Source organism: Gnatocerus cornutus, chromosome 7 (assembly GCF_029298725.1).
Source record: "Gnatocerus cornutus isolate USDA-ARS CGAHR chromosome 7, icGnaCorn1.1, whole genome shotgun sequence".
NCBI classification, from domain to species: Eukaryota; Metazoa; Arthropoda; class Insecta; order Coleoptera; family Tenebrionidae; genus Gnatocerus; species Gnatocerus cornutus.
Genome location: NC_142239.1, coordinates 10,137,713 through 10,160,608, shown reverse-complemented (window position 1 = coordinate 10,160,608; position 22,896 = coordinate 10,137,713). Strand labels below are relative to the sequence as shown.

The window sequence follows — 22,896 nt, the reverse complement described above, 5'->3', positions numbered from 1 at the left end:
GTAATTATCAAGTAAATATTTATCAGTGTTTTATGTTTTCTAGGTATTACAGAAAAGTACCAACACTTAATCTTTTTTTTATCTGATTTTATTATTGTAATTTTTTGCAATTCAGGATCTGCCGTGGAATTTTAATTGAATTCCGATAAAACTTGTTTTTGAAATAATTTTATTATCGAGGCACATTTATTAAAAAATATCTGTCCATGAAGTTTAAGGTACGCAACCAACAATGCAACTGTGCGTGGGAATTTTTGGATGGAATTTTAAACTTCTAATTTGACTAAATTCGCTTGTGTGCTTAATATCCTTAAAGAAATTAATGTTGAGAGAATCTAATAAAAGAGAATTACATAATTACTTTATTCAGATCTATACAAAAACTGGTCAAACTCATTTCGTTTTTTCTATGATGTATAAAACTACGAATGTGAGGGCCACAATACCAACAATCACCAGCAGCAAAATGACTAATCTGATGCCACTTAAATAGAACAAAATGTAACTAAAACCAAAGTTTTAACCCACTCACCATGTCAGGAAACAACACATTCTCAGCAACAGAAACCAAAATACTTGTAAAAAAGTGTAAAACTAAAATATGACACTCTCATGACTGTTTGTCACACAGCTTGATTTATAGACTGTTGTTAAGGCAACCAATGAAACAGACAAGTTAATCTAGCATCAGCTTTTTGAAGGTTCCATCGGGCCCGAAATTTTCGCCTGACATCTCCAAAGGGCGCAAGTGTTCCACAGATACGTTGTTATAGTTTTCGACGAAAAATTCGCGGTGGTTCTTGAACGCCTCGTCCCACTTACTCACCATGTCAGGGATGTTCCCACAAGTCCCGTTGTATTCCTCCGGGAGGCATTCTTTGGGCATCACTTCGTGGACAGAGTCCAGGTCTTTGTGAACTGTAATCTAAAAGAAATTAGGGAATTATCACGAGTTGTCGCAATTTTACTCTGTTGTAAAGTTTCGGCTTCACCATTAATTTAACCACTGCTAAGATTTTAGTGACGAAGTCTGGGAAGTTCACCATTTCAACCCCCAGCATCCTGTTGGAGTACGCCAGCTAAAAGTACCAAAACCGAGTTAGGCATTAAAACCCAGAGGGACTTTTACCTCGATTAGATTAACATGTTTGCTGATCAACAAAGGATTCCATTTGGATAAGTGCCGCAAGGAAAACCCTTCGAAATCAAACAAGTACCGAACGCCAATACTGTCATCGTACAACAGCGACAGTTCTGTGACTGCTAAATTGAATTTAATAAGTTCGGCACTGCTGTAAACACTTGGATCGCAATTCGTCAACTTCATGATGATGATGCGCTCGAAACGTGGAGTTAATTTGGGGAGAGGTAAATAAGTGCTATAAAAAACCCTCACTTCTGACTCAATATTATCAATTTTTAGTACCCGAAATGTTGCGACGGGACGATATTTTCGAAATCTCTAATCATTTCTTGGTTGTGCCCTCTGAGGGAGAAATAGTTGTCCAGTTTTTGCTTCGTCCGCTCTATGCGACATTTGTTCTTGATCAGAACCCTCGTAATGACATCGTCTGGAAAAAGGAATAAAAACAAAACGGCAGTAGTACCAACCTGAAATTTTTTTGGGCAAATGCGGTTGCAGAGACATCCATTTTTTTATTAACTCAGTGTCTTCTTTTAGTTGTTCTTCCGTGACATTGTACAAGTCGAGGATTGCTTTTCGCTCTTCTGGGGTGGTGGGCAACAACTCCATTGTGGTAAAATCTTCAATGATGAGGAAGTTCTGAGATATTAACAAGTTTGCAATTATAACCGCGCGGTAAAACAACTTGTTAATTGCAACAACTTAATTATAGTTGTTTACTTATAATAGTAAAAACAAATGTGAAAATGACCTTTATTTGATTAAAAACTGATATAAACAAAACAATTATGACGTTAGCAAAGCAGTATTTATCAACATGCACAAATAAAAAGTGCTTTATCAGACTAGTTGAAGAATGGTGGATGCGCTGGAAGAATTTTTTTCTTGGGTGTAAATCAGACTTTCATTTCTTTAGGGAGAAAATTAGGAAAAAATTGAATGTGGAATTAATCCAAGATTGTTGCAAAACAGAGATTTAAATAAGAATTTGTAAGTTTTGTCCCCATTTGCGACCGGTACCAACTGAATTTTCCAACTCTCAACTCCACCAAGTTTAAATTTCAAAAGTCCCGCGCTAGAGCTCGAGTGAGACGGCCGTGGAACTGTCGGTATGTTCGCAAGCGTTGTGATTCAAAGTGCCGGCTCTCCAATTCCGCGTAAAAACACAGTGTTTCGTGTTCCCACATGAATTTTGGTGTTCTGAAATATTCATGGAAGTGTTCCAAGTGTTCTGCGCGTGGTTTCCGACCAAAACAGTGGAAAATAAGGTAAATTTCACGAGTTTTTCAACAAAATCGGGTTGGTCCATTATTACCGACAAAGGGGAGTTGGGCTGTAGCACCAAATGTCATTATTTTGAAATTACTGTGGAAATTGTTTTTATAAAAGGCATTGCTACAATCAATGGCCAAAATTGGTTAAGAGCGGATTGTACTCTAGAGAATTCTTATCTGAAAGATATTTTTACAATTCTAGTTATAACATTATAGTCAGAATTTTATAACTTTGGTTTAACTCCGCCTACCTTTTGGGCCAATTGAATTTTAGCTAGAAGTCTGATTTACTCTGCAACATTTTAATAGTTCGATGATATTTGCCAGAAGCCGAGGTAGAAATGTCTATTCATTAGAAGACGAAACAAGATCAAAATCGACGAAGGTTTCACGATTAATTAAATTCCCGCAAAACTGCAAATCTTCTTGGCAAGTGGGACACTAAAGTTGTCAAATTTTTGATTATGTTGTTTAAAGGAGGCTAGCCATTCATTGATTCGACAAATTCAAATCGTCATTTGTCCATGTGGGCGGGGTTAAACCAAAGTTACAAGATTCCGACTATAGTAAAAAAAATGTAAAATTTCAATTGTTTTTTTTATACTTCAATTTATTGCTCTCTAAATTTCTTGGGTGTAAATCAGGCTTTTAGTTCTTTTCAGGCTATTAGTTCGCAATTTAAATTGGGCGCCTACAAAAATTCAAGAAAAATGACGTTTTATTATATTTATTATCATCAAACTTGTAATCAATAGAGCGCCTTTTCTAGAACAATAATCTTCTTATAAACATTACTAACATCAACCCACTTGACTAAACTATAAAACTGCCTCGAGCTCCGAACTTCAAACCTCGCCACAAGAAACTCCCTAAAAACATTCCTCGCCAACTCCTGCAAAAGCGGAACTACAGGCATCCTCCTAATCCGGCCCTGTATTCCATCGCCGTACATTTCCAAACAACTCTTCTTCAACTTTTCGTTATCAAAAAACTGTAGCAACTCCTCCTGGTGAGGATCATGATAATTCTCAAGAGCGCAATGAAGATCCGTTCTAATGTCGTACAACAAACTTGGTAGAATCCGTCTCTGTGTCTCTAGCATCTCCACATCCATGTACAGTAGAACCTCGAACAACGCACATCGACCGTGGGTGTTAAAAAGATCAAGTAGGCACGTGTCTGTGACGTTGCTTCCGTACGAAAGGAAGTAACACATGATTTCTGTTATTTCGTTGAGATCCAAGCCGCTGTCGATTAAATTTCTCAACAAAACATGGTCGTTTTCGAGTTGGATTCGCACCAACATGGCGTCGTTTAAAATGGCGACTAAAACTTGTAGTTTTTCGAGAGTGACAGCGTTGCGTGACCACTCACGTAATGAACACATTGGAAGAATCTCAGGGATTGGAAAGTGTCGAGCTAACAACTCTAAATAGTCTGGATCGACATAAAACAACTGAGAGTAGTCCCTCGTCTCGTCCGTCACAAAAGCATCTTCAAAGTTGGAAACTAACTCAGACCGACACTCGGCGAGTCTTAGAATGACACTAATTTGAGTCGTGAGGTCGCTGTGACTATCATAAGTGTACAAAAATAAAGTTTCTTGTAAATGTGAATCTCGCGTGTGTAAAACCGACTTTTCGAACGCGTTCAAACCGAGTTTGTTGCGAACCCGCGGGTCTGCGCCCTCCAGAAGGAGCGTCATTACAAATTCTAAACAATTGACGCCGTCGTGGTCCAACGCGTGATGCAACGCTGTGTTACCAAACACGTCTTGAGCGTCCACATCGACGCCATGTTGGATAAACACTTCCGCCATCTTGACGTGGTGTTTCAACGCCGCGCATGATAAAGTGGTGTTTCCAGAGTCGTCCACTTGCGAAAGATCGGATTTTGAGATGAGCTTCCATGCGAAGTAGTCAGTTTTGGCTTTAACACCGCCGTCTTTGTCGAGGTCAATTACCAGGAGGGACGTTAGAAGAGGGGTTTCGCCGTAGTCGCTTTTTACCTCAAGGGGGCACTCGGGGGCTGCTAATAAAAACTCGAAGACTTTTTTGCTGCAATGTCACCATGAGTGGGTCTGTGAGGGTGTTGAGGACTTACGAGTTTGTTAGAATAGCGATGTGAAGGAGGGTGAGACCGTTTTTATCAGTGACCTTGAAGCATTGAGGGGTGTCTAGGTGGTGTTCGAGGGTGGTGGTGTTGTCGAAAACCACTGATTTTAGTATGTTGGTGCGTTTGGCCTCCTGGAAGATTTAAAGACCTGGGGGTGGTTTTCGGAGAGGATTTGTTTTTACCCAAAACATGGAGGTGGCGTCAGGGGGTGTCCTAAGACTCCAGTAAAACCGGAAGGAATTGGGGTCACGCAACGACAACATTATCGATTTATAACCTCAAAGGAAAAATGGTGGATGCGCCGGAAAACCGCGGAAAATAAAAAAAAAACAGTTTTCTTTGAATAGTATTATAAAAAATTAAGAAATTTTCAATGCGCTCATTCATTGGTGAAGTTCGCCGGGCGCTTCTCCACGAATGCCGTCATTCCTTCCTTCCGGTCCTTGGTGGCAAAGGTCCCATGGAACGTCCTCTTCTCGAAATGAAGACCCTCTCTTAAAGTGGTCTCGTAGGCTGTGTTAACCGACTCCTTGCACAGCGCGTTGATTAAATGCGAATTCTTGGAAATCTTCTCCCCCAACTTGATCGCTTCTTCGACGAGTTTATCCACCGGGAAAACCTTGCTGACTAACCCCATCTTCTCCGCTTCGTGCGCCGGGACTTGGTCGCCTGTGAGGACGATTTCCATCGCCTTCGACTTCCCCACGGCTCTCGGTAGGCGCTGAGTTCCTCCAGCTCCGGGGATGGTCCCCAGGAGGATCTCCGGTTGGCCGAACTTGGCGGTTTCACCGGCGTAGATGATGTCGCACATCATGGCGAGCTCGCAGCCGCCACCCAGCTAAAATTTAACACTTCATTAAACCAAGAAACGGAAGAAAGAAGCGACGTACTGCATAACCATTAACTGCGGCAATGACTGGTTTTACTGACTCCGCGACTCGGTTCCAATGCGACAAGAAGTTGCCAGAGACGCACTTGGAGTAGGTGTTGTTTTGCATCTCTTTGATGTCGGCGCCGGCGGCGAAGGCTTTTTCATTTCCGGTGATGATGATGGCGCCGATTTCGTTGTCGTTTTCGAAGGTGTCCAAAGCGTTCGCCACTTCGTGCATGAGGCCGTTGCAGAGGGCGTTGAGGGCTTTGGGGCGGTTTAGGGTGATAACACCGACGTTGCTTTTGGCGCCGGCTTTGTGGGTTTTGATGTACTCGTAGTCGGTCTTGGGGGCTGCAAGAATTTCATTGTTAATTTGGTGGATGCGCCGGGGACACCAGAGGGTTTAACAGGAAGTAAGGTAGGCAACCACTAATACACCCGATTAAAAAAATCTGGAAATTAGTCTCTGTGGGTACTTAGGGGGTTCTGGGAGATAATTGGAGGCAATTCGCTCAGTTTCGCCCCATTTTATCACCGCCCTAGCCAGAAAAACTCGCAGATAAGGATTAACTCTGATAATCTCCTGTCAAAAAACTGTCAGTCATGCAGGAATTATTGGAATTATTATAGCATTTCTTTCATAATCTGATTAAGATTCGCAAGGTCAAACATTTGAAAAACAACCAGATTTCGATAAAACCCCCCGTGAAAATTTCGTGCGACATAACCTCACAAATACATACCAGCAACGGCGCTGTAGAACCTCAGATTGCCGTTCAACAGCCCCTTTTGGGGGGCTGCTGTGATGCGGGAGACCACAAATCTTGCTAAACTTTTCGCTGCCATCGTCACCACCACAATAAGTAGATAAAAATGAAAAAGTTAAACCGGTTCAAAGTCTTATCAGTCGACCTTGTGGTTGTTTGCATTGGTACAAGGTCGTACCGCTTGTTATTTATCTGGGCAACTACTTCGAAATGCGCTTGGTAATAAAAGACGATCTTAAATAATCTGTTTATTGTTTGTAGAAATTATTAAAATACATCAAGATAAAGGGTGTATATGAAGTTACATCACATGGGGGCGCTCTAATCCATTAATCCATTCAGCCAACTAGTACATATACCCTGTATCTCAATCTGCAGGTGCTTTAGGAGGTCTTGGGAGCCCCCTTACGCGTTCCCTATGTCTTCTTCCAGGAGTAGTACATCTCCAGGGGTTTGTTCACTTTCCAGTACTTATCATTAACTTGCCCCAGGGTCTGATTCCCGTTTAGCTGCACATACTGCCCTGTCGTGGGGGAGATGTAAATACAGAAATTCAACAAACTGTGGGTTGTCGGCAGCTGCGAGTCCAAATCCAAAGTCAACCGCATCGCCAAGTACTTGTGCAAATGGTCAACCGTCGCGTTCGCCGTCGTCTTAATATACCTAATTGAATTCTCCTTCAGCGCTTTCACCAGAGGATTGTCCCCCGACATCTCCGTAGGGTGCGGCTTGAACACCAACTCAATTTCGTTGAGAGTCATTGGTTCGGAAGGGCCTTCGCCCTCGGTGTCCGTTTGCTCGGTCCTTTCGCTCGACTCGCTTTCCTCGCTGCGCTCAGAAGTCAACGTGCTTTTGGGGCGCTTTATCGACTTGCTGATGGAGCTCACGTTCGAGGAGACGGGACTGGGGGGTTGGGAAGGGGTGCTGCGCCCGGAAGGGGCGGGGCTGCTCACGTTGTTCACCACGCCAGTGGGGGGCTGAGAGGTGTTGTTGGGGGTTGTGGGGGTGGCAGAAGAGACGTTCTGCAAATAAAAAAACTCTAATTTTGATTTAAACGCAAGAAGGGGGCTTACAGTCTCATTGTTGGCCACAGAGTTCTCCCCCTGATTCTCACTGGTCCTCTCAGCTTCGTTGTTCTTCCTCGACCGATTGGGGCGGTTCTGCGACTGAATTTTGATCCCCTCAGTTATGGAATTGACTAAAGCAGCCTGCGAGTGACTCTTATTCAGCTTGGCCAGGACTCTTTCCTGGTGCGCCTCGTATTCATCCCTACTGGGGTAAATCTTCGATATGAGCAGATCGAAATTGGGGTCAGGGCGCAGGGAGCGCTTCGAAACCAACTTCTTCCTGCATGTGGGGCACTCTTTGTTCCCAGACCTGAGGGCTGTGATGATACAGTCTGAGCAAAACCGGTGGAGACACTCCTTGGTCGTCATTGTCTTCTTCAACATGTCGAGACAAATGGGGCACATGAGTTCACTGTGGAGACTGCGAGGAGACACCGCGATTTCGGTGTTGTCGGTTATGGCGTCTTGGGGGGTCCGGTGGAGCTCGTACAGAGAGAGCTCCCACGTTTTGTTTAGCCCGATTTGCTCGGACGTCGTCATTGTGAACGAGCACTGAGTTATTCGAAATTAAAAGATTCCAGTTTGGGTTTGTTTGGGCAACTGTCACTTGTCACTTGTCACTGGGTGGGGAGCTGCGACGTACGTGACAGTGGAACGGCGTGTATAATTGGTTGCATAACTGCTCAACTTTAATTGGCTTATCTGCTTAAAACATTGGTTTTTCGGTAATACTAATTTAGTGTTTGATTTTTAGAACTATGTTAGATAAGAAAATGCGATTTGCACTATAGTCACTTCAAAATTTTAATTTTTTCGAAAAAAAATTGATTTCTTGTCTAATTCGATTTATTTTTCGCTTATTTACGGAGCAATTTTAAAGTATTCGTGTTCATTTTACGCAGAATTTCACGCGGAATCCAAAAACGTGGTAGATCCAGAAATAACTGAGTTATGAACGTTTAAATTTGCGGATAGTGAATTTTAGTTCCAGCTTGATATCTCCGAAACTACAAGGTGTTTATAAATGTTTCTAGCATCAAGGGTGGCAATGAAATGTCAAAGAAATTTACCGCCCATTACAAATGTGGGTTTCGATTTGTCAACTGACATTTGCAGTTAACCTCAAACATGAAGCAAAGTAAGTTTTGAGAAATAAACTGTTCTATAGTTCGTACAGTGAGAGTTTGAATGACAGAAAAGTCACTAAATTACGCAATAAAAAGTGTACCATACGCGCGAAATTTAAAATAACAAAATAACCCCAGTTACTGACAACCCTGTCAACCCATTTCGCGTAGGAATTTAGTGTTTTTAGTGTATTTTGTAGCATTATTTGCTGCCAACCTATATGTCAACTGTCGAAATCTCCCAATCTCTCACCGGATATACTATAGTTGTGGTTTAAAACCTAAAAATCAAAAACTTGGGACACAAAACCGTAACTAAAATGTCATTGAAGTAAGTAACATTATAAATAATTTTCAAGATAGTTACATTCACTATGAAAACAAAGCGGCAAAATAGTGTACGACAAGAATTCCAAAGCCACGGTTGATGCTAGAAACACCTTGTATTATACAGTATGTCCCCGGATTGAGTTCACAAGAGGGAAAAAAACTTTATTTTTCATTTTACAGAAAAATGACAAAGGAATAATATTTTTTGCTTAATTTAAAATAAATAAATCTTTAATTAAAACTTTAATATTATCAAGGTGTGTTCTGGAAATCGAAAAAAACAAAAAATAACGAAGAACTTTTTTATTTTAATTTAGCAAAAAATGTCAAAGGAATGAAATTTGTTTCTTAACTCAAACCAATTTCTACTATTTGATTGGCCCATTACCTGTTTTAGCACATAGTTCAATTCTAACTCGTAATTTTTTCGACTGTTTCGATTTTCCTCAATTATTGTTAAGGATGCAATTGCATTTTTTTCCAATTTTTTAATACTTACACATTATTAGGAAAATTTTTCTTTAATCTTTAACGCACTATTTGATTTTGTGAATCCACAGCCTGCTATTATTTAAATACAATTACAAAATTTAATAAATAAAAATAATGAAAAAATTAATTTTAAGAGTACAAACTAATAATTTTGAAATTTTAATTGCAGATTTATCTGTTTTGAAATAAGCAAAAAATGTTATTCCTTTGTCATTTTTTTGTAAAATGAAAAATAAACTTTTTTTCCCTCTTGTGAACTCAATCCGGGGACATACTGTAGATATAAAGATGCGGTTTTCACCACCGTTTTTCTCGCGCTTTTTTCTACAAGAATCCGATCCCTGTTATTTATTAATAATTGCAAAACCAATAATCTTGAAGGTTTCACTTTAATTACTTGGCCAAAACCACAAAAAAAAAATGAAAATAAGTTAGTCTGGAATGAAAAAAACTAATTTAGTACGTTGCTCCAAATTTGTGTACATTATTGGACTGTGTTTTGTCTTTTTACACTACCTTGTTTTGTAATAAAGTTCGCAGAAAGATGAGATTATTGTTTTTTATTCACATAATAATGACGCATTTTGCGTCCTTGTTACATAAATTATAATTTTTTATTATCATCATCATTACGCGCCGTTCGGTTTAAATTATAATAATGAAGTAATTACAGCATCATAATGATTCCTTTTGAGTTTAGTAAAAAGTCACAATCATAATTATGTAAATAATTAAATAATTAGTGTATAGTTGGTTGCCTACACGCGAGGAAACTCCAAGCAGTACTTTGATTAATTACATTCTTTTACAAGTAATGGTGATAATTATTGCTAATTGATAAATTCTGTAAAAGACATTTTAACATCAAAATCGCGCAAAGTTCAAGGCCACATCCATAAAAAGTCGCAAACAATTCCGCTTCCCATCGAAGTTTTCAGTCTTCATGCAATCTCCGACTAGAAACTTTCACTTTCACTCAAACATCGACCTTCCTCTCTCGTTGTTAATCGACTTCTAGTTTTTTAAAATTGCCACTCAACTCCACTTTCCGAGGCCTCAATTCTTCACGAACGCGGAATTTGTCCAGTCCATCAAACATTTCGCTATATTCTTCGCACTTTTGGCGGACTAGCCCTGAAAAAATTCAAATTTTCATCGAGAATAATGAGCTCAAACTGACTTTGTAACTCGGCCATGGATTTTTCCTCGCCGCCGAAGTCGCACGGAACTATTTCTTTGCCAAATTCCTCGACCAGGAAATCGTAATTGTGGTGAATATGGAGCTAAAAAATCACATTGGAGTCGGTTGTGGAAAATTGGGAAATGTGGAACTCACTCGTTTTGTCATTTTGTCGCCCATGATCAGTTTCGCGACGCTCAAAAGTTTTTCCGCGAACTTGGGGATGTTGATTAAGTGGACTGCTTTGATGCGACTCGAGTACACATTCTAGTGAATAAAAAAACTAGATACTCTTCTTAAGTCTCTTATTATTACCTTGTAAAGAACGACGAAGATGGTGTAGAGGATATTGGGAGTAAACCTGAGGATAAAATTCAAAGGGGTGTCTTTTCCATCTAGAATAATAACGTCCCCGAAAGTAACATCCTCCACCAGTCTCACTTCTTGGGCGTTCAACATGTACCGCACCAGATAAATCGGTGTAATTTTTTCCATCAAATTGGAGTCACGGACCTTGAAGAAAGACACTCTGAACATGTCTTTGGTGAGCTTAGGAAAAGGAACCATGTAACTAAAACACAAGGAATGAGACCTCATGGCCCCAATTTAGACGATACTTACAAAGCCTCAAAGTTCTTTTGCATGAACGGCAACTTTGGATTAATCTCGTCAAAAATGTGCGGCATCTGACTTCTAACAGTGTAATAATTATCGATCTTTTCCTTCGTTCGCTCCACGCTTCCCTTATTAAGAATGAGAAAATTTTGAATTTTCTTTGGACCTACAAAAGAGTGGATAAAAAGAATGAAGAAATTGGGAGTCTTACTCATGACTTCGGGGAGATGGGGCTGTTTTTCCATCCATTTTCTTATGTTGTTGACGTCTTCTTCAAATGAAGACACGGATGGGTAATTCAAGGAAGAGACGACGTTTTGTAACACGACATCATCAACTTCCAGTACTTTCATTGTGGGAGATCGAACACAATTCAATACCTTTTGCAATTAAATCTCGTGGTTTAGTTGCTTGAAAATTTCCGAAGGTTAAGGAATGTAGAGCGGTATCGCAAGAAATTGAGGGCAGAAATGAATAATATTAATTATTTTTTTAATTAATTACATAATTTTGTTGTACCTTGGGTTATCAAAAACTCGAAAGATTAAACAAGGCCAATTAGATATTTATAAACATTAGGGATTTTACACCATTTATGATTAAATTAAAGCTGACGTTTTAATGTATGTTGCCAAGGTTGCCGGCAATTATCTTCGGTAAATTGCTCACAAGTCCTCGCTTATACAAGAAAACTCCATTTCAGGTCAGATTTCAAAACGTTTCTAGCAGAAACAAGAACTTGAGATCAAAAATCCCCGGAAATTTAGCTCGTCGAGCATCCTAAAGAAAATTTCTCTGAAGATTGTGTAGGAGAGTACAGTGAGGATCGAAATAAACTGGTATAACTGCATCAGTGTCATTTTTTTTCGGTTGTTTCATCACCCACTTTGAAAGTCTGTTTTACGCAGTCCAATCTTTGAAAAAGCGTCATTCAAGACTTGTCCCTCTTCATTTTGGTTCTTCGCGCCGGCGTTGTCCCAGTAACCTTTCTAAGCACCAATCGCAAGAGTTTGATAACTGAAACTGAGCCGCATTAGAATTACAAACTCGCAGAACCTCTCCGCGATGGCAACTGGCAACATTCTCGAACACAACTTGGAGAAAATAGTGCAATGTTGTGGTTTTTCGGTACAGCGCCTCGAAGAAGACGTCCAAACCGTCAAAGAATGGATGAAAACGCAACCGCACCTCCCCGAGATTATGGGTAAAATTTTATTTTCGTAATTCTAAGAGTGTTCTTTAAATTTTTTCCTCGAAGATGACCGAAAAATAAGGAATTTCCTCGTCCTCAACCGAGGCAGCATTGAAATCACCAAAGAAAAAATCGATAATTACTACACCGCGCGCTCAATTTTACCGGAAATTTACGAGGGTGCCAATCCGAAATTGCCAAACATGAAACGCACCATGGACGCATTGTAAGTCTCTTCATTTAACACTTATACAGCGTGTTTTTTATTCTTCGTAGTTACTTCGTGCCGTTACCAAAGCTCACCCCTGACATGTACAGAGTGTTTGTGTACAAAACCCGTGACAGACGTTTGCTGGAGAATTTCGATCCCGTTCATGGAGTCCAATATCTGATAAACGCCCAAGAAATTCGACTTCTGGAGGATGTTATGCTTGGCGACATCTTCGTAATCGATGGAAACGACGTCCCTTTGAGTAGCATCGTTAATATCACCCCCACGTTAGTGCACAAAACTCTGGTGATGATATACAAGGTGGCTAGAAAAAGTAGCTTCAGCGAGTTTAACAGTTTTTTTGCAGAAAATCTACTCGAATCGGGTCAAGGCTATTTATATCGTGAACGCCCCGAGTTTCGTCGACAAGCTTTTGTTTATACTTAAAGCGGTACTTAAGCCCAAAATCTATGAGAGGGTGAGTTAGTTAAGTCCGTTGTGTCTTTAGTGTCGTTATTTTTGAAGATCCATTTTTGCGACAATGAAAGTCTGCTGGAGAAGCTTGGAAAGGACGTGTTGCCTGAAGATTATGGTGGAAACCAAAAGTCTCTGGAGGAGATACAGAGTGAGTAACGTGTGAAGTTAGATGCGATTCTAAGAAGTTGTTGCAGAGACCCTGAGGGACAAATTTCAACAGTACGAGAAGTACTTTGACAAACTGGACACTCTTCACGTTGATGAGAGCCAGAGACCCGAGAAGTTGCGCAACGATGACTTACTGGGGTTTTATGGCAACTTCAAGAAACTGCAAATCGATTAGAATTAATAAAAGGCTATTGAAAATAAAATTAGAACCGGCGCATCCACCAATTTTCCCGCCTCCCAATTTCGGCCGTTCGGGCCTCAAATCTTCTCATTCCTAGTTGATAACGAACTCCAAACCGATGCGTCACTCTATAAACTGATAACTATAATCCACAATCACACTTATTATAACAACCCAGTGGCGTTCCGAGTCCGATTCATGTCGCAATCTGGTGGCAAAATGTTAATGACCCGCCGCTGCGTGCGTTGACCTACAAACCTGTATTTCAAAATCTTGTTGACTGGAACGTGGCTTTTCCTCATAACAAAGGCGATAACAATAATTTAACATGAGTGTTGGCAAGTTCCTGGAAGTCGGAGACGATGTGCTCGAAAAAGTTGTACTTTCTCTGGAGTATTCGTCGTTAGAGGAGTTTCAAAGCGACGTCAGTGCAGTGAAGGAGTGGATGAAAAATCAGCCGCATTTCCCGGAAATTTTGGGCAAGAATTTCTAATTTGTTCTTTAACGCGCTCATGTTGTTTCGTAGATGATAAGAAGGTGCGGAATTTCTTGATACTCAACAAAGGGAGAGTTGAAGAGACTAAACAAAAGATTGATAATTATTATAGTGTTAGATCTAATCTCACGGAGATTTACGGGGAGATTAACCCGAAATTTAAGTACATGCAGAAGGTCTTGGATGCCTTGTAAGTCACTTTACTCGTTGTATTAATCTGAATTTATCCATTCTAGCTACTTTGTTTTGTTACCGCGACTCACGAAAGAACACTACAGGGTGTTCTTCTACAAGACGCGGACAAAAAGTTTGCTTAGCTTCTTCAACCCTGTGTATGGTGTCCGGTACTTGGTGAATGTCCAAGAAATTCGATTGTTGGAGGACGTCATCCACGGCGACATTTTTGTTTTCGACGGCAAAGACATTCCTTTCAGTGCCTTCTTTTATTTAACACCCTCCATTATTCGTAACGCGCTGGTCACCATTTACAAAGTGAGTCTAAAACGAAACAAACAAATAATTAGAATTTTTTTAAGAACGTTTTTTCGAACCGTGTCAAGGCAGTCTACATTCTTAACGCCCCGTTTTTTATCGACAAACTCGTCTTTCTATTCAAAGCGGTACTTAAACCGAAACTTTTTAAAAGGGTGAGTTATAAAAGTACTAATTATTATCTAATTTCGCCTCTTGAAGATCCATTTTCTCAAAAGTGTCGACGCCTTGTTTGAAAACCTCGATGGAGAAACCATTCCAAGAGACTACGGCGGAGACGCCGCTTACCTCGAAGACATCCAAAGTAAGAAGATTTTGTCACCATTGTGTTAGTTATTGTTTTTGCAGAAGCAACTCGGCTGAAATTCCAAGAATATGGGGCTTATTTTGATAAATTGGACGAGCTGCGAGTCAGAGAGGAGTTGCGACCATAACTTGAAAGCTTAAGAGCCTAAAAAATGTTGAATTTGAACCAAAACGATTGTGGTAATGTAGCCAGCACACGGGAAGTTGGGATCTCGCATTTGAATCTCCCGCCGTTGATCACATTCAAGCCACTGATTTTCGACAGTTAATTAACGCAAAAAATACAATTAAACTAATATTAGATTAATTAATAAAGTACTTACTTAATAGCGTCGATATAAATCGTTTTTTCACTTAAAGAACGTCGCAATTAAATTAAAAAATCGTCGCAATTTGACAGAAGACAGTTGACATTTGACATTATCAACATAACCTCTAATTCGCGAAATGGACCCCCACAAACTCGACGACCTTATCATCGAGTTTGTGGATGATCAGCCCTCCACCAGCAACCCCCCGAACTCGAACTCCGACACAAATTCCGAAGACTCCAATTCGGACAACACAGGTGAGTACCTAACCTCACTTCTCCACTTTTCCGACTGTTTCTCGTTTTTGTAGACGATGAATCGAAAAAGCCGGATAAGGTGCTCCGGGCCCCACGTCGCGCCCTCTCGAAACTCAACCCCAACCTAAAGGGGCTCATGGGCGAAGCCAATCTCCGCTACGCCCGTGGAGACGTTGAAACGGCCCAGAAAATGTGTTTTGAAGTCATGAGACAAGTCCCTGATGCGTACGAGCCGTACATAACTTTGGCGCAAATATTTGAGAATAGTGACCCCACGAAATATGAGGGGTACTTGGCGATAGCGAGTTGTTTGTACCCCTTGGACGCGGGGATTTGGTGTAGATTAGCCGAGCTAAATATCCAAAATGGGAAGTTTAAAGAGGCGATTTCGTTCTATTCAAAGGCCATTCGGGCTACTCCTAGAAACATGGGGCTGCATGTGAAGAGGCTGGAGTTGGTGGAGCAAATAGGCGACACTAGATTCACTCTGGCGTGTAAAAGACACATGGCGAATAAATTACCGCGCGCTCAGTTTCAAACGATTATTGATTTAAGTCAAACAGTCGCCGAGTTCTACATGAAGGAGAAGAACTACGCCAAAACCCTCGAAGTCCTGAGAATCCCCTTCAAAAGAGTCCCGAAGAAAATCACCCCCAAGCTCATCAACATGATGCTGGAGGCTCTTCTAGCTTCAGAGCGCTACACCGAATGCGTAGACATCCTAATCCAACACTGCAACTTCACCTTTGAAATTACAGTAACTGAAGAAAACCACGTCCAGGTGGAGTCGTACGTGATGCCAGCCACCATCGAAATCGAAGTGAAAATCAAATTCATCACCTGTCTAATTAAACTAAAGTCTTTCCATCTTCTCCCGGAACTCATCGACCTTCTGATCCGCGAAGAAGACATGGAGACGACGGGCTCTTTACTCCTTGACCTCGCCGACGAGTTAATGTCCGCCGACCAATCCCCGGAAGCCCTCAAACTCTTGGTTCCTTTAGTGAAAAGCTCCCAGTTCAATCAACCGCACGTGTGGTTGAAATACGCCGAGTGCCTCCACAACTGCAGCTTATTGGAACAAGCAGTGGAAGCCTACTTTACTGTGATGACGATGGCCCCTCAACACGTCGAAGTTCTCTATCCTCTTGCAATGACGCTGCTTAAACTCAACAAAAGACCGGAAGCTCTGGAGGTGATGTCCCAAGACCTCTCCACCAACAAGTTAGATGTCGCGGTTTTAATCGAAAAGTTGAAGTTGCTGAAACAAATCAACGACGTGGAGGAGTATTGGAAGTGCGCAGAGATGTTAATTTCAAGACATTGTATCGTAGTCAAGTACCCTGAGGAGGCGAAGGTTTTTATCATGCAGTCACTCACTGTTAATGAGAAAGTGAAGAAAATCAAACAAATCCGGAAATTTCGAGAGGATTTGAGTCCTGTAGAGTGCAAATTCGAGAGTATAAGAGAACCGAGCGCGCAGGTGGAATTCGAAGTTTACAAAGGCATTTTGCGATTCGCGTTGGAGACGAGGCAGTACGCACAGCTGGAGAAGTTTGCTTTCATGGGGTTGACGTCCAAGAGATTCGTGGAATTCGCAAGTGAGTATCGACTTTGACTCGGATTCTTTGCAAGTCTCATTTCTAGAGGAAATCCAACTCTATGTGCTCTTCTCCACGATCTACAACAACGATACGTTCCATGGCTACACTTTAATTCGCAACATCGTGTTGAGCGACACCTCCAACAACTTGGGGTGGAACTTATTCAACATTATTCTGAAGAGCGCGGACGATATTCGCCACAATCGTTTTATTTCGCGGCTGCAAGTCAGAGTACCCCAGTTTCAAACCCTCCAGGCCATGGAAGCTAATTACAGCTTGTCGACGAGCAACTCCAACTTGGCGATGAAGTTTTACATGAGAGAGTTCAGAAAGCACAAATTTCCTTACTTTAGTTTCATCCTGGGGCTCATTCTTCTTCAGGGTTACAGCAGACGAAACGTGGTGGAAGATAAGAAAAAACTCGCAGAGACTGCGTCATATCTGTTTCTTTACTACGCCAAAAATCGCAGTAAAGACGCCCAGCAGGAAATCTATTACAATGTCGGGCGGATGTACCACCAACTGGGGGTGATGTACTTGGCCGAGCACTACTACAGGAAAGTCTTGGAGGTGGAGGAGGCGGCGCACGAGGACATGACTGGGTTAAAACACGAGGCGGCGTTCAATCTCCACTTGATTTATAAAAATAGTAGAAATTTTATTGCTGCACGGAACGTTTTGATCAAACATGTTGTTATTTAGTCGCACTTTGCCATTTCAAAGTATTTTCTTTCGTTCTTTTCCCTCTCAATAGCGCTGGAGATGGCATCCAAAAACTTATCCAGACCAACAGAAGCTTCGTTTAGAAACAACGCGTGAGCGACGAAGGGAATTTTCCGCAACGATCTTCCACTAAGTCCTTGACTCCTTTCGGACAATTCCAACAACTTCTTCGTGTATTTATTTTCGTAGTTCTGGAGGTGACCTGGGGGGTCCACCATGTTGTCATCTGTTATAATTTGCGCCTAAAATTTCATTGTCATCGTTTTACAATCGCAGAAAATCGTTCAGACCTTCATCAACTCGACGATGCAGGAGTAGTAAACTTGATAAATCGCCTTTGGAGTTGGCAGGCCTAGAAACTGCTTGATATCAGCCCTATCGATGAATGCAAGATCGATCGATTCCGTCATATTGGACGTCGTTAAAATAATCACGTTGCGATAACTTTTGATTCTATCGATTTGAGTCAACACGGCGTTGACAACACGAATGGAGTCCGATGGTTCATTACCTACAAAAAACTAAGATTTTGAAAATTTTGGAATTTTATTACCTGACATGCACTGATGTCTCGCGTGGGCTAAAGACTCAACTTCGTCAATCAAGACACACACCAAAAGGTTGGGATTTTCTACGATTTCGGTGATTTTTTGGAACATTTTCGTCACCAATTTCCCGCTCTGTAAAATTAAATTGTACGAAAATTACACGTTCAGCCAACGCACCTCTGAAAACCACTTGGAAAACAAGCTGTGACTGTTAATTTCAATCAGAATCCCTGACGAATATCGGTCTTGCATTCTAATGGTGAGTTTGTGGGCCAATGCTTTACATAAGGAAGTTTTTCCAGTTCCTGGGGGGCCGTGCAACAATATTACTCGGTTGCAACTGACGACGTTGCAGTTAACGCCGCGATCTGAGAACTCCATCATTGTTTTTGCGTATTTTAGTAGCTAAATCTAACGTTATAACATGGGAAAACCAAGGAAAACCTTACATTTTCTTTTATGTTTGTGTCATAGTACAAATTTTCCCACAAGTTGTAAAGTGTGGCTGATGGCAGTATTAAATGAGTCGCAATATTCATCTCTCCATCATCCTGTTCTTCAATTTGTTGAATTGGAAGACTCTGATCCAAAGTATAAACGTGCCAGTTCACCTCACAACGCTCAAAATGAATAAAGTTGTGCTAAAACTCAATTTAAGTTCCAAGTTTCGTAAATTTGATTTTTAATACATAATCTGGGATTTCTTCAATGATAATCGCTTTTACTTCGGAATTCAATACGGGGTGAAGTCCTCCATCAAAATGGGTGATTACAGTGTTTCCTCTCACATTTGTATTGCCCAAAAAGTGCCTCGCCATGGAAATTATAGAAGATTTCGATACAAGACTGAAATAATTGAGTTCGATTATAAGAAATGGACAAGAAACGCACCTTTGAGTTTGCAGGATGATTTCAACGTTCACAATCATTGTTGGAGCCCTAAAAACTAAAACGCAAAACGATAACCGACAAAATTTAAACAAAAGTAAGGTTATGTTTTATTATCGACAGAGCTGCACCAATGGGGAGCGAGCGCTGCAACTTGATTTGAAATCAGAGCAATGTGAAATTCACCAATCACAACCGTTTCTTCTAACAAAAGCTCGGTTGCTAAGTAACCAACAATCAACAACGTACCTTTGAATTTCAATGTTAATTATTTAATTAATTAATTAATTGATTGGAAACTTCCTGCTGCAATCTCACAAAACAGGTACGGAGTTAATTAATTCTCTAATTAAACCAGCCAACCTAATTATTTTTTTCCAGATAACCAAAATTAATATTTCATGGCATTATCACGCAACGATAATTATCTCCTGGAAATCAATACCACGGACCCGAACAATGTCATTTTAAAGCAATTCCCTTTATAAAGCCACTTTTTATTGAACCATATTTCCCAATAATCGTAAATCCATAACGGCTGATCTTATCAAATCTTTTCAGGTTTGTTTGTCTTCAGAGTTATGGCTTTCGTAAGCAAATTCTGCTTCTTTTGTTCTGTACGGTTGGGTGCCATCATAATTAGCGCGTTCACGCTGGTAATTAAGAAATTTTCAAATCCTTTTAATGAAAGTCAAGGTTCAAGCGAGCGCCCTTTTGGGGCTGTGCATCTCTGCGTTGGGCTCGTTGGAGAGTGTTGGGCAAAGTTTCAAGTTGTGGCTCGACACTTTGGGATTAAAAGACACGTTTGTGGAGGACGCGACTGGAGATACGAAGACTGTGGTGATAATTGGGTGTATATTTTTCTCCGCTTTGATCAGTTGTTGCGTTTTTTTGATATATGGAGCTTATCAGGTAAGGCGGTGATTCGTAGGATTGAAAAACCGATTTTTTGCAGCTAAAGACGTTACTTTTGTATCCTTTTGTTTTGTTTTACCTCTTGTATATTTTCCAACTGTTTGTCGCTCTTCTGTCTTTCGTTTTCTACGTGAAAGCTGAAGGGCGCGGATTGGGAGATTTGATTTTATACTCGAACCTCGGGGGATTCGGCTTGTGTAAGAAATAATGAGAATTTTCTTTCATACATGTTTTATTTTCAGTGTTTTATTTATACACATGGGCTTGTGTGGTTAGCTTAATTCAAATCATCAACGAATTGAAACGGCGCCTGGAAAACAAACTACGAGTGGTGGAAAAGACGAAGCTCACCAACAAAATGAGAATTTCCAATAAAAATACCTTTCACAATGCTCATTTTAATTAATTTTCACTACAATGATTGTATGAGATGTGAAGATGATTAAAATGATTTTAGAAAAAAAGTTATTTCGATCCCAAGAATTCTCTATATTGATACGCGTCGATGCTTTTCTCCTGCCCGTCTTTCACTCCGCTGTCGTTTCTTTTCTCGGACGAAAAATATCTGGAAATGACGAATTACAACGCAATAAAAATCAAAGAAATTATTACGGATGGAATTTCTCCTCTTTCAGCAACTTCATAACTTTGGCATATGTGGGAGAGACACAGTTGGCTCTGTATCAAAGAAGTAATTAACTAATGAAGAGCTGAAAGGATTTTTTACCTGCGACACTCGTTACTTCGAGCGGCGCGTCCGAATCCTCCACCTGGAATAAGACCGTTGAGGGGGCCTCGACGTTGCTTTTCTTTATTTGTGCTGCTGAAAAAGAAACTGAAGAGATGTTGAGGTCTGGGCGTCTTACCTCGGTGCCACACGTTTGGCCATTCCATATCCACCACCCAACTGCAATACTCCAAAGTTTCGCACTGGCCGACGCAGGATAACAGCCCCCATTGTGTAAGCTAAAGTTAAAAATCACGGATAAGTGGCCCCCATGCTAAATAATCCGACTTTTGCATTTTTTCAGAAATGAAAGAGAAAATGGTTTCGATGTTTTATTAGATATGATTGAATATTACATTATAGTGAGCGGGTTTTCACCCCAACAAACCCTGTCCAATATCATCGAGACCACGCCCCACTAGGTTACCCCCACCTATTCCGTCAAGGCTACGACCAACCAGATTGCCTCCTCCAATTCCGTCAAGGCTACGACCAATCAAACCTCCGTCAATTGGATCAACGTCTCTCCCGACTAGGTTTCCTCCGCCAATTCCGTCAAGGCTGCGACCAATCAAATCGCCGTCGATCCCGTCAAAACTCCGCCCGAATAGGTGTTTTTTTAGGCTGCGACCAATCAGACCGCCATCGATTGGGTCTACGTCCCGCCCGACTAGGTTTCCTCCTCCAATTCCGTCAAGGCTGCGACCAATCAAATCGCCGTCGATATCGTCAAAACCCCGCCCAAACAGGTGTTTTCCTAGGCTACGACCAATCAAACCGCCATCGATTGGGTCAACGTCTCTCCCGACTAGGTTTCCTCCTCCAATTCCGTCAAGGCTTCGACCAATCAAGCCCCCATCGATTGGGTCAGTGCCCCGCCCGACTAGGTTTCCTCCTCCAATTCCGTCAAGGCTGCGGCCAATCAAATCGCCGTCAATCCCGTCAAAACTCCGCCCAAATAGGTGTTTTCCTAGACTGCGACCAATCAAACCGCCATCGATTGGGTCAACGTCCCGCCCAACTAGGTTTCCTCCTCCGATTCCGTCAAGGCTGCGGCCAATCAAATCGCCGTCGATCCCGTCAAACCCCCGCCTATACAGGTGTTTTCCTAGGCTCCTGCCAATCAAACCCCCATCAATAGGATCAGTGTCCCGCCCGACTAGGTTTCCTCCACCGATCCCGTCAAGGCTGCGCCCGATCAGCCCCCCATCGATTCCATCAAGGTCTCTCCCGACCAGATTCCCACCTCCAATTCCGTCAAGACTTCTGCCCATCAACCCGCCATCGATCTCATCAAATCGCTTTGCCAACTGAGGGAGCACCCACTTTCGCAAATTTTGCCCCCCTGCAATACGACTCGTTTTCTTAATTCCAATAAAACCCAATTTATTTACAGAAACTGCTCGTTATTGGACGAGAACACCTGAGAACGGACGCTAACAATCGGAAGTAAACGAAACCGGACACAAAAATTGCAAAAGTCAAGCAAAAGAGTGCGAATCAATTGTTAAAAGTAAAACTTACGGTTGAAGCCAGCGCCGAAATTGTTCTGAAAGAAGAACAAAGCATTAAGATTACAACGGAAATAACACCCTGAAGGGTAACTTTGTCGTTTAATCGCATTAAAAAATGTAATTTTCCTAACGAATTAACGCAATGTTTTTTTAATGTTACGCGATACCCAATTAAAACGGGTCATTGGAGCCGGATAAATAAAATTCGCAAACATTAGTTAACTTACCAGTTTAGGGGCGGCTTCGATCGCTCCCAGAGCCACTAAAACAATGAAAAGGGGAGTTGTGGACCACATACTTTACAGTGCGAATGTTCACCGAACTCTGCAAGGTACAGGACTCTGGAAGGATTTATATCCAGAAGCGCGAAGAGGGGAGACGGCACGTAGGAGGCACTGAAAGGGCTTTTACGCACACACTCGAGCCCTTGCCGATAAAAATGTTTTACAGTTTTTAGCAAGAAAGTGCACAATATTCCCGGGAAGGACAATATTTTCATATTAGAGTTTGTGCATTTTTATTGTTGACTTTGAAACGAGCGTGTTGACCAGCGATGGAAATGTTATTCTAAGAGACTTTGCAGGGAAAGACGCAAGAATTATTTAAAAAAAAATACAAATACAGTCGGCCTGGATGTATAGGCAATACCCAATACAGAAGCGACAATAAATAATCACAATTTTATTATACTGAATAATAAAAATTAATTGTGCTTTTGTTTTGCAGATAAGAACAAAGAAATTGCATTTGTTTTAATTAAGCCACATGTGTTTTTCATTATCTATAGCAAATTTCCTTGCATTTCTTTATTAAATCTTACATAATTTGAGGTGGCGCCGCGGGGATAAAAACCGGATTATCATTTCAAAGTCGGGAAAAGTTGGAAACTTGTGGTAAATGAGTG

The 22,896-nt window shown here is 41.2% G+C and overlaps 10 protein-coding genes, 2 long non-coding RNA genes and 1 pseudogene across 14 annotated transcripts; 5 read left to right on the top strand and 8 right to left on the bottom strand.

Annotated features, from left to right (window-relative positions):
- Window positions 1-189: 189 nt before the first annotated feature.
- On the bottom strand, window positions 190-625 carry LOC148170847 (uncharacterized). The gene is made up of 3 exons (XR_015770351.1): window positions 533-625; window positions 362-484; window positions 190-309 (listed from the first exon to the last, which is right to left on the bottom strand). It is a non-coding gene; the product is annotated as an uncharacterized LOC148170847 (long non-coding RNA).
- On the bottom strand, window positions 345-1,872 carry LOC148170846 (alpha-tocopherol transfer protein-like). The gene is made up of 5 exons (XM_088040937.1): window positions 1,612-1,872; window positions 1,427-1,571; window positions 1,130-1,379; window positions 969-1,079; window positions 345-925 (listed from the first exon to the last, which is right to left on the bottom strand). Exons 1-5 carry the CDS (start codon window positions 1,751-1,753, stop codon window positions 677-679), a joined length of 897 nt encoding a protein of 298 aa, XP_087897063.1. The 5' UTR covers window positions 1,754-1,872; the 3' UTR covers window positions 345-676.
- A 373-nt stretch (window positions 1,873-2,245) lies between these two features.
- On the top strand, window positions 2,246-13,305 carry LOC148170841 (alpha-tocopherol transfer protein-like). The gene is made up of 7 exons (XM_088042463.1): window positions 2,246-2,412; window positions 11,686-12,186; window positions 12,241-12,400; window positions 12,451-12,706; window positions 12,753-12,863; window positions 12,911-13,010; window positions 13,057-13,305. The coding sequence occupies exons 2-7, from the start codon at window positions 12,048-12,050 to the stop codon at window positions 13,203-13,205; spliced, it is 915 nt and encodes a 304-aa protein (XP_087898589.1). The 5' UTR covers window positions 2,246-2,412; window positions 11,686-12,047; the 3' UTR covers window positions 13,206-13,305.
- On the bottom strand, window positions 3,130-4,856 carry LOC148170845 (uncharacterized). Its single transcript, XM_088040955.1, has 3 exons — window positions 4,716-4,856; window positions 4,522-4,664; window positions 3,130-4,475 (listed from the first exon to the last, which is right to left on the bottom strand). Exons 1-3 carry the CDS (start codon window positions 4,794-4,796, stop codon window positions 3,167-3,169), a joined length of 1,533 nt encoding a protein of 510 aa, XP_087897081.1. The 5' UTR covers window positions 4,797-4,856; the 3' UTR covers window positions 3,130-3,166.
- On the bottom strand, window positions 4,867-6,348 carry Echs1 (Enoyl-CoA hydratase, short chain 1). The gene is made up of 3 exons (XM_088040958.1): window positions 6,148-6,348; window positions 5,424-5,755; window positions 4,867-5,371 (listed from the first exon to the last, which is right to left on the bottom strand). The coding sequence occupies exons 1-3, from the start codon at window positions 6,248-6,250 to the stop codon at window positions 4,913-4,915; spliced, it is 894 nt and encodes a 297-aa protein (XP_087897084.1). The 5' UTR covers window positions 6,251-6,348; the 3' UTR covers window positions 4,867-4,912.
- Sce (E3 ubiquitin-protein ligase Sce) lies at window positions 6,407-7,870 on the bottom strand. The gene is made up of 2 exons (XM_088040956.1): window positions 7,245-7,870; window positions 6,407-7,193 (listed from the first exon to the last, which is right to left on the bottom strand). The coding sequence occupies exons 1-2, from the start codon at window positions 7,776-7,778 to the stop codon at window positions 6,588-6,590; spliced, it is 1,140 nt and encodes a 379-aa protein (XP_087897082.1). The 5' UTR covers window positions 7,779-7,870; the 3' UTR covers window positions 6,407-6,587.
- On the bottom strand, window positions 9,733-11,704 carry LOC148170842 (alpha-tocopherol transfer protein-like). Its single transcript, XM_088042464.1, has 6 exons — window positions 11,194-11,704; window positions 10,989-11,148; window positions 10,683-10,938; window positions 10,524-10,634; window positions 10,368-10,470; window positions 9,733-10,321 (listed from the first exon to the last, which is right to left on the bottom strand). Exons 1-6 carry the CDS (start codon window positions 11,333-11,335, stop codon window positions 10,191-10,193), a joined length of 903 nt encoding a protein of 300 aa, XP_087898590.1. The 5' UTR covers window positions 11,336-11,704; the 3' UTR covers window positions 9,733-10,190.
- Window positions 13,306-13,456: 151 nt separating the features above from the next.
- Window positions 13,457-14,834, top strand: LOC148170840 (alpha-tocopherol transfer protein-like). The gene is made up of 6 exons (XM_088042465.1): window positions 13,457-13,690; window positions 13,738-13,897; window positions 13,944-14,199; window positions 14,244-14,354; window positions 14,401-14,503; window positions 14,548-14,834. The coding sequence occupies exons 1-6, from the start codon at window positions 13,540-13,542 to the stop codon at window positions 14,631-14,633; spliced, it is 867 nt and encodes a 288-aa protein (XP_087898591.1). The 5' UTR covers window positions 13,457-13,539; the 3' UTR covers window positions 14,634-14,834.
- A 31-nt stretch (window positions 14,835-14,865) lies between these two features.
- Window positions 14,866-17,384, top strand: LOC148170839 (general transcription factor 3C polypeptide 3). The gene is made up of 3 exons (XM_088042460.1): window positions 14,866-15,073; window positions 15,127-16,674; window positions 16,721-17,384. Exons 1-3 carry the CDS (start codon window positions 14,953-14,955, stop codon window positions 17,377-17,379), a joined length of 2,328 nt encoding a protein of 775 aa, XP_087898586.1. The 5' UTR covers window positions 14,866-14,952; the 3' UTR covers window positions 17,380-17,384.
- On the bottom strand, window positions 17,295-18,924 carry pch2 (pachytene checkpoint 2 protein). 2 transcript variants are annotated; one of them, XM_088042461.1, is made up of 7 exons: window positions 18,840-18,924; window positions 18,638-18,794; window positions 18,398-18,589; window positions 18,126-18,353; window positions 17,954-18,080; window positions 17,691-17,911; window positions 17,295-17,642 (listed from the first exon to the last, which is right to left on the bottom strand). In XM_088042461.1, the coding sequence occupies exons 1-7, from the start codon at window positions 18,875-18,877 to the stop codon at window positions 17,376-17,378; spliced, it is 1,230 nt and encodes a 409-aa protein (XP_087898587.1). In that variant the 5' UTR covers window positions 18,878-18,924; the 3' UTR covers window positions 17,295-17,375. The 2 variants fall into 2 exon arrangements, with proteins under 2 accessions (XP_087898587.1, XP_087898588.1); XM_088042462.1 differs by lacking the exon at window positions 18,126-18,353.
- On the top strand, window positions 18,855-19,321 carry LOC148170837 (uncharacterized). Its single transcript, XR_015770519.1, has 2 exons — window positions 18,855-19,161; window positions 19,218-19,321. It is a non-coding gene; the product is annotated as an uncharacterized LOC148170837 (long non-coding RNA).
- Window positions 19,322-19,403: 82 nt separating this feature from the next.
- On the top strand, window positions 19,404-20,157 carry LOC148170836 (uncharacterized). The gene is made up of 4 exons (XM_088042263.1): window positions 19,404-19,492; window positions 19,533-19,748; window positions 19,792-19,948; window positions 19,994-20,157. The coding sequence occupies exons 1-4, from the start codon at window positions 19,418-19,420 to the stop codon at window positions 20,155-20,157; spliced, it is 612 nt and encodes a 203-aa protein (XP_087898389.1). The 5' UTR covers window positions 19,404-19,417.
- LOC148170835 (uncharacterized) lies at window positions 19,966-22,314 on the bottom strand (annotated as a pseudogene). Its single transcript, XR_015770520.1, has 7 exons — window positions 22,220-22,314; window positions 22,003-22,027; window positions 20,838-21,823; window positions 20,618-20,718; window positions 20,479-20,574; window positions 20,364-20,429; window positions 19,966-20,316 (listed from the first exon to the last, which is right to left on the bottom strand). The product of XR_015770520.1 is annotated as an uncharacterized LOC148170835 (transcript).
- Window positions 22,315-22,896: the final 582 nt, after the last annotated feature.